Raw genomic sequence first — 9,487 nt, forward strand, 5'->3', positions numbered from 1 at the left:
TCTGTTGATAATTTACAGTACTAATCACTTGGGCCATAAAAATACTCAATTTCTTAAGTTTATATATTTATGTGCTTGTTTTGTCTGACAAATAGTCCAAAACCCAACAATTTTAAAGAAAATGGATACATTTCAGTCTGAAGTAGGATCCACTGCATTCTTGGCATTTTTAACCAAGAAAATAAAAACACTAAAAACAGCTGCAGATTAAATGTGTTGATAGACTAAGAGTTTAGATTTAGCCATGTGTCTGAAACTAATTGACAATTGTTTTACATAACTGTACTGTAACTCCTGAGCAATTTGTGCAGCACATACCACAGATTCCCAAATGACACTACAAAAATATCCCCTCTGGGGGATCAGTTTCAGGCTGAGGTGGGCAGTGGCCAGTGAGTTTCAGCAGCCTGTTTAAGACCAGTTTGGCTGTGAAGCAGTAAAGAAAAGCTACAAACTCGAAAAACCAGACGGAAACAAAAAAGACAAGGCAGTCAAATATTTAAAAATCAGTGCAGTAATATATTTTTCAAAATAAGTCAAACTGAATTTCACAAATAGTTAAAACTTTAATAGGCTATTTCTTGGTTGAAATGGCTTTAAGTAGAAAAAAGTTGTGCATGTGAAAAAGTTACCTGGATCAAGTCATCTTTGAGAGACCATTAAGCAAACTCATAATTAAAGTGACTAAGTAAGCAAAACCACATTCTTTATCTTCAGTTTCTTGCATAGAAATAACTGCTTTGATGGAAGATGGATATTTAATTGCATTGAAAACAACTTCACGAGTTGCTACCAACAAACAGTAACACAGATAGTCGACTCAAAGAAACCTGATATGTACAGTGGCAAAGTTGCTCCACTTAAATTACTACAGGCCTGACTCACATGTGCTGAACAGATCTGCTGCTACAAAAAGGAGTCATACTGCTAGTAAGAAAATAAAACTTTTGGTCATACGCTGAAATATTCTTCTCACTCTGCTTTTTACAGAATCCAAAGCAGAGCCTCACATCCAGCTGAAGATTGACATTCCTCACTGATTCATTTAGTAGTTAATAGCAGCAACACAGTTAACATACCAATTAGGCACCGGTGACTGTTGTCAGCTCTGCAGTAGCAGGATGGCATTTTTACCTGGAACCACTGCAGGGATCAGCCTCCCAAAATCAAAAACTTCTGCACATTTGGAGGCACAACCATAATAACTATGAGCCTCTTTTCTGCTTTATTTCACACAAATCTTTCTGTCGCTGCCATTTTTATTTGTTCAGATGCTGCAGTTCCCCAGAAAGTCTGGATCCAGCACAAAGTCACGAGCTTGCAACGTGAGCTGACTGCATTTTAAAATATTAATAGAGCTTTGACTAAATGACTGGGATTCTCTTTCCCTTTGTTCTAAAGAGCATCTTTCTCATCTAATCATCAAAACGTCTGAGTGTGCAAATCAGTAAAACCTCAATTTTCCTTACTTCTCTGCAGGCACATTTCATAACTCAAAATTATGGTTTAAAAATGTTTTTTAAAATAAAGAAACCATGATTTACTTTTGCATGCACTAACTGAACTTTGTAGCCATGTACACATGTTAAGGCTGCAAGTTAAAATTTACCCAGAAACAAAAAAACATCTGATGTGTACATGATAAACACTAAAAACCCAAAAGCACACCGGTGTGTTTCTTTGGTTTCCAATTAAAAAATACCTAAAAAAGGCTGCTGTGATACCAGCGCACAATGCTGTGATGGAAAAGGTATATAAAAACCTGTCTGCACTCGGTGACTTAAAGCTACATCACAAGTCAAATTGGGTCACATCATCCAGCTGCTGACGTGTTCACAAGCTAGTCAAGCCATCAAACTGGCTCCTCGCAGGTAACAATCCTTATGCAACAGTGTCCTCACTTGACTTTTCCTCCTTCCCACTCCTCCAGTTGGTTCATCGCCTGTTGACCTTCAGCCTTCACGTCTTTCCTCCTCTGAATCAGGCGGTCGACCAGGACGACGAACACCGCAGATGTAATAAGGCAGAGGCCTGAGAAGTAGAAGGCGACGCTGTAGTCATTCATCTCGTCCACCAGCCAGCCTGCGGAGGACGTGCAGAAGAAAAAGAAATGGGTCACCTCACCTCAGTGTACCAGCGCTGATAAATAAACAGATGTATCTTTTCCTTCAGGAGTGCATTAACCTGCTGTGTTGTGTCACCTTTACTGTGACTTAAACACATGATGAAGAACAAACTGTCTTTTCTGTCGTTCTTTGGAGCTGAACTATAAACAAGAGATTTTAGTCTTGTGTTGAAATCATTGTACTGACTAAATAAAAAAAGGTACAGGCTGCCTCGTCTTGCCTAGTGTTGCAAGTCATATTAAAAGAATGTGTGTGTTACTGTCATGCATGCCAAGTGTTTCTTTTAGGAATGAAACAAATGCAAAACAACCTATCTAAGGTGGCAACTAATGTTGATTTATATTGGTGGTCTAACTCACAAAACAGGAGACAGTATTTTCCTGATCAGCAATTTCCTAATAATTTGTTGGGATGTTTACAGGATGATGCCATAGCCAGGTCACAGTAGGTCAGCTGATAATACCAAAGTATGACATTTACCTACAAACAAGACACCATTTAGTTCATCAAATTACAGTTCTCAAACTATAAAACAATGATGAATTATTTACTTGGGTTTAAACAAAGCAGGTCTTTAAATGAAGCAGCCTCAGTTAGTACTTAATGACTATAAGTAGTATTCAGATAATGCAGACCCATAAAACAAAAAAAGGGAAAATTAATTATTAAACTGATGCACTGAGCAGTCTGACATAAGAAATATATCTTAAATATTAATGCACATATAAGTTCACTGACGTATTATAACTAGCTGTATTTGAAATGGTATTTTATCATGTAGTTCTAATTTTTCTCTTTTGCGTTCTTATTTTGTCCGTTTAAAAAGGACTGCTGTTATTTTCCACAGGCATCAATAAAATGTTATTTAATGAAATGAGAAGAGGGTTAATACATGTTTGAGTTAGGGTTACCTAACTAAAAGGAAACTCATATCAGCACCAATATTGAAACTTTTTAAAAAGAATGTCCTGAACCTCATGTGTGTGTTCATGTATCAGTTCTTCACTGAACACTGTTACGCCACATTTCTGGTCCCAGACTAAAAACAGAAGTATGTGACTGATAAGATTTTTGCATATTATGTTTAAAACTCATTCACCTGAGCCACATTTTTCCTACCTCAACATCTAAATTAAGGAATCGAGAACTGGTTCCAAAATGTCGGATCCATTGGAATCATACAGCTCGTTTTACTGACAGTTGCAAAATGCAAAACAGTGATGTCTAACTGATGCGTCTATGCTGCTGGAAAGAAAAACATGAGTCATGTTGGAGGGGAAGAAACAGTCCACAGTGTGGCTTCATTTCACCAAGACAGATGATAACAGTGCTCGTTGGAATATCTGATTATTTAGAAGTACGGGTAGAAACACAAGCTGAAACATCTTCAAACATGGGTTTAACTTCCAGGAATGTATGTGTACATGTGTCATGTATTTGACACTCTGTACACAAGAGAGTGTGTTTCCCCAGAACCATTTACAGTTATATAATAACAATAGCACCACTCGGGCAGGCTTGGCACATATTTTCTTTGACTAAAGAAAATCAGAATAAAAACAAATGCTATGCAGAGTGTTGTACCAGTTCTAAATCAAACAAAGGTTAAACAGTGAAGTGTTTGATAACCTGAGTCATATGCTCTGTTTCTGTGTTCAGATTCAGAGATAATAAAAACAGTTGGGTGGATTCTGAAAACCTGTTTAGGCATCTAATCTAAATACAGACTGCTCACCTGCAGCAGGTGGACCGATGAAGCCTCCGATGCTCCTGAAAAGCATAAAGAGCCCCAGTCCGCTGTCGAATGCCTCCAGCGTTACAATGTCCACGATGGAGGTGACGTGAATGGCCACCACGCAGCCAAACAGGAAGCCGTAGAGCGAGGAAAAGACCAGGATGCTCCAGTAGTTGTGGCCGATGGGCAGCAGCAGGAGCACAACCCCGAGCAGAGTGACCACCATGGTGAGCAGCTGCAGGTTCCTCAGCAGCCTCATGTTGGCTACCCAACCACAGATCAGCCTCCCCGCCAGGTCGGCAAACGCCAGAACAGACAGGATGGAGGCTGGCCAGTACTTATCTATCCCCAAGCTGTTGGCAAAGGGCACTAGAAAGAGGGGCGGGATGAAAAACCCTGCCGCCGCAAAGATGGCAAACAGGATGTAGAGTACAAGTTCAGGCTTTCTCAACAAGGAGAAGTGGAAGAGGGGTTTCCTTCTTGGCGGGAACACAGCAGCGTCTGCTTCTACACCTTCTTTGGTTTGCTGGATCGGGTTCTGGACCGTCTCCAGCGGCCTCATGAGAGCGCCGCAGACACACAGGTTGAGCTGAAGTCCTCCGATGATGAGTAAGGCGCCCTGCCAGCTGTAAGTCTCAATGAGCCACTGGAAGAAGGGGCCGAACATGATGGCGAAGACACACTCCCCCGAGCTGGCGATGGCGTAGGCGATGGGACGCCAGCGATCAAAGTAGTGGCTCACCATGCTGTTGGCGGGGATCCATGAGAAGGAAATACCCATACCTAGAAACAGAGGAGAGAAATCTGTTTACAATCTACAGCTTATTCATTTTGGGAAGACTGGGGTCCTCTGATAATGGTTCAATAAATAAAAGGATGGCTATAAAACACTAGAGGTGAAGCGACTGGGTGATTAATTACAACTGTTTGTATAATTGGTTAGTCGAAAAAAAGCCAAATATTTGCTAGTTTCAGTTTATCAGTTAATTAGTTGACTGGCAGAAACTTAATCTACACTAAAGAAATTGTTGTATATGATTTTTAAGTTATTTTTTAAAAAATATGGTCCATTAGGCTCTGGTAAATTATATATTATAATTAACGGGCCTTTTCCACTATATTCTGAAATTTCACTGAATATTAATTGAGAAACCCTCCCAGACGATGCAATGCTAAAAAAAAAGAAAAAAGAAAAATGTAGTTTCTTACACAATATGCATTAGAAAAGTTGAATTAGAAAGTATGGTCTCTTGTTTCATTAATTTGCGCATTTTTTTCTGATTTGTTTTGATGAACTTCAGTATTTATTTACTGGTTTCCATGAAAACAGCGATGGGCATCTGCACTCTATTCTGAACTTCACCTTTGTCGAAAACATACATTTGTGTGTGTGCATGTTATTCTTCCCTCCTCCTTACATCCAACCTGTTCCACTGTACACTTTGCAAAGTGGAACAGGTTTTTTTTACAGATTCATACTACAATGCAACATCACAGCAACTTCAGCTATCTGACTGTAAAAGTTAACAGATTTATAAATGTAAAGGCTTGAGGGTCAAAAATCATCCACCAGTGTCTGATGGTGGCAGATTTAACTTTTCATTCATCAGACTAAAACCAAACAGGGAGGTCAAACCAGCAGCAGTACATGGTGGGATTGAAGGTCTGAGTGCACTACCTTGCAGGATGCCCATGGTGAGGTAGAGCCAGGGCAGACTGAGGTCCAGAGATGCCAGCAACATCCCCGCGGAGGTCAGCAGGCCTCCGACTATGATCACCACTCGCTGAGAAGACTGTAAGGTCAGCGCACTGGCTGCTGGAGCTGAGGAGAAAATGAAAAGTAAACATCACAAAAAACACTTTGAATAAAAAGAAGAAGTCCAAGCTGAGCACGTCACATCTTTACCTCCAAGGTGAAACATGGCGATCGTTGTGGAAGTGACCCAGGAGGTGGTGCTTGTCCTGACCCCGAAGTGGGTCTGGATGTCCAAGAAGAAGAGGCCGAAGTTTTTGAGGACAGCAGCGGTGAGGCCCATGATGAAAAAGGCCGACATGACCACCACCCAGCCGTAACCCCCATCAGGGGGGACGGCTCTCCTCTGCTTCATCCTCAGAGCCTGTGAGATGCTCTCGTTTGCTGCCTGAACCGGACGGTTGTCATGCAATAAACTGCAGAACCAACAGAGCAGACAAAGCTCATGGAAATGAGTATGCAAACTGCACACTGAGGCAGAGCAGCTGAGCGGCACTTCATCATTTCAGAAGAGAAGTTATGCATTTTGTATGAATGTGTTTTAGAGCGACCATGCCATCTAACTCAAATTTAGGAAAAATATTTAGAGCTGCAACAATGAATCGATTAATTGAATGCTACACAGAAAATTAATCATCAACTATTTTGATAATCAATTAATCACTTAAGCTCAAGCTCAAATGATCTTTTTTCAGCCTCTCATATGTACATTTTCTGGTTTCTTTAGCCCTGTATGGTATTACTTAGGGCAAGACAAGACATTTGAGGTTGTGTATTTCAGACATGATTTTTCACCATGATCTGACATAAAGACCAAATAACTGTTGGTTGGTTGCAGCCTTAAACATATCAGAAACAATCCAATACAACATCACCAGCTTTTCAACACCTGGTCTATGACTAAACTAAAATAAAAACATTTAAAGAAGGACAGGTTCACAGTTGGTTAAGTCAACCAGGAGCCAAATTTAACATCGAAAATAGGTTTTGTTTTTCTTGCTGTAATCATTTCTCCTGCTCATACTGACCATTAGAAGATCCCTTCATAATGCACTTGCAGTGCAAGTGATGGAGGACAAAAGTCCACTGTCCCCCTCCTGTGACAAAGACGACTTTAAAAGTCTATTTGAATCTAATGTGAAGCTTCAGCCGTCCAAATGAGTCAAATAAAGCAGATATATTTTAATGTTAGTCTTTTTAGTGTCAAAGTTCCTCTTTTTGTCACTATACTTCCACCACTGGTCAACAGGGAAATACAAAGAGGGAATTTGATGCTAAACAGACTGTAAATGTGGCAGATATACACTTGATATGACTAACACAGACTGTTGAAGCCTCATATAAGCTTCACTTTAACTTTTAAATACATTAAATGCACAAATGACTGTGTGGACACACTGTAGATGTTGTCCCTCATCACTTATTTACAATGAAAGAGCATTTGAAGGGGATCTTTTAACAGCCAGTATGAACAGGAAACGGATTACAGCGAGTAAAGCCTCTTCCAGTGTTAATGTGAATACCTGACTGTTGTTTTAAGACAGACTTGGAAAAATTGTGCACCTATCCTTTAGGTGAGCAATTGAATTGACGTTTCTGTCACACACAAACAGCTGATCTGTAAATACGGCTTTTTATAAAACACACACACGTAGAAAAACAGCTCACAAAGTATTAAATGGACAAAAAAGGAAAACATTTAGTACATTCCTACTCACATTTAATCCGCTACAGTCCCAGTCCTGGCGTCTTTCTGCTACAAACACACTTCTCTCTGTTTGGTGAAACCGCAACTGCGCCCTCCAAACCATCTGTGCGCCTTTATTCACAACTTTAAGGTAACCGCATTAAAACCGCAGTAAAATGTTTGTCAGACATAATTTCGCCTTTTTCTTCACATCCATTAAATCAGCGTCGCAGCACACATGCACTCAGGTAGATTTAAAACAGGTGTGAGCAATTCCTCCTCCTTCTCGTCAACCTCCTTTGAGGACTTCAGCAGCGTGACGTGACGTGACGTCATGTGACGAGTTCACCGTTATGACGCCCGGTACGCAGGAGGCTGAGCCAGAGAGGGGATTCAAAATAAAATATAATATAAAAATGAGATATCAATTATATCTCATTTTTATTTTATTTGTATATTATCATATGATATAATAATATACAAATCATATTTTTATTATTATATGATATATTATTATATATCATATAATAATATGCAAATAAAATGAAAATAATATATAATATAACAATACAATATAATATAATATTTAGATATAATAATACAAAATAAAATATAATATAAAAATAAAATAAAATAATATAAGAATGAGATGTAGTAATATAAAAATAAAATATAATAATCAGTATTTAATTTTGATGAACATTACAGCTCTCTGAAATCTTGACATTTAGTTCCTGCTCCTGTTACAGCAGTTACATAACGAGGCCCAATTAGTACCATCTACACCGTCAGTACCTGCAGGGATTAAAATGTTCAAATGCTTTCCTGTTCACTGTACTGTAGATGATGGCTTCAGCTCCACAGATTTCTATCACATTAGAAGAAATCAAGTGATTGTTATAAATTTTAATGACACTAATGCTTTAAGTCTTTCTAGCAGCACAGATTTAAGGTCGGGCTCATCTTACTGGACAAACTTCCAGGAAGACGTAAAGACATTTATAGGCTGAGCAGACACTTAAGCAGGGTGGGTGCAAACCAAGTCAACTTCTTATGTAATGAATATTTGCAGATACAATGTTAACGTTAATTCTGAATAGATTATTAATGTGGTTTATGAGTTTCCCTTGAACTCAGCGTGCTCTAGAAAAGAAGCCTCAATGGCTGAACTATGTTAAATCCAATCTGTGTCAAAGATTGATGATATGAAACACTATAGAAATATATATTATATATTATTGTAGGATTACCTTTAATTATGGCTGCTGAATTAGAATCAGGTCGTGATCAGGTTGCGGTTGAGTCATCATTGATGTATATTAAAACACCAACAGGAAGATAGTGAATCTTACTCAGCTAAGTGAAACAGTCCAAGATGGTTCAAGATGTGTCCCAAATGTTATTTTTAACATTAGCACAATGCCACCACAACAAAAAATGTTTGCTCAGTGTGTAGATCATGCAGCTCCCAATGCAGGCAAATTTAACAGGATGTCACGAGTGACGTTTCAAGCTCAAAGCTCTTCTTCAGGCAGCTCCGTAAGCTCGAAACACATGTCTACCACACAATTTCTTTAACAAAAATAGTTTTGAATTAATTGAAAAACTTTCTCAATGTGAAAAACAAGATGGCTATTCACATTAAAACGTACATTTTCTCGCTGTGTGGATAAATGCTCTCTGGGAGAAAGGTGTTTGCTGTTTATATGATCTAATATTTCAGTGTTTCTGCAGCTGAAATGGATGCGTGAAGGTTTGATTGAGTTCATCAACTTTCTTTGAGCTATAAGACTTAAAAAAAAAGCTGCTGTTCCTGAACAACCTGAAAGAGGTTGTCATCAGCATACAGAGAGAGAAAGAACCAAGCCCACAGATGTATTTGTCATCATAAACACATAAGAAAATTTACCATTATAATAAGAAAAGTCTTTCATAGTAAGGGAATACATTTTCCCCTTACAAGAAATATTTTATTCTAGTTTACACAAAGATATTTTCTCATTATAAAAAGCAAAATGTAGAGACATATTTTTTTTACTAAATGATCATTTATGTTAGGCCGGTTGATAAATGTCACTCGAAAGAGATGATGCATTTTGACAGAAATAAAAGTCACTTAACATTATCCTTTCATGATGCACCTAGAGAAATTTGTTATGTTGCAGACACTCGTTGCCATGGAGACT

The 9,487-nt window shown here is 38.6% G+C and overlaps 1 protein-coding gene across 1 annotated transcript; it reads right to left on the bottom strand.

The window, feature by feature from the left end:
• Nucleotides 1-1,897: 1,897 nt before the first annotated feature.
• Nucleotides 1,898-5,969, bottom strand: zgc:114041 (uncharacterized protein LOC574425 homolog). Its single transcript, XM_053325497.1, has 4 exons — nt 5,768-5,969; nt 5,540-5,683; nt 3,862-4,644; nt 1,898-2,082 (listed from the first exon to the last, which is right to left on the bottom strand). Exons 1-4 carry the CDS (start codon nt 5,967-5,969, stop codon nt 1,898-1,900), a joined length of 1,314 nt encoding a protein of 437 aa, XP_053181472.1.
• Nucleotides 5,970-9,487: the final 3,518 nt, after the last annotated feature.

This window comes from Scomber japonicus, chromosome 9, assembly GCF_027409825.1.
Source record: "Scomber japonicus isolate fScoJap1 chromosome 9, fScoJap1.pri, whole genome shotgun sequence".
Classification (NCBI taxonomy): domain Eukaryota; kingdom Metazoa; phylum Chordata; class Actinopteri; order Scombriformes; family Scombridae; genus Scomber; species Scomber japonicus.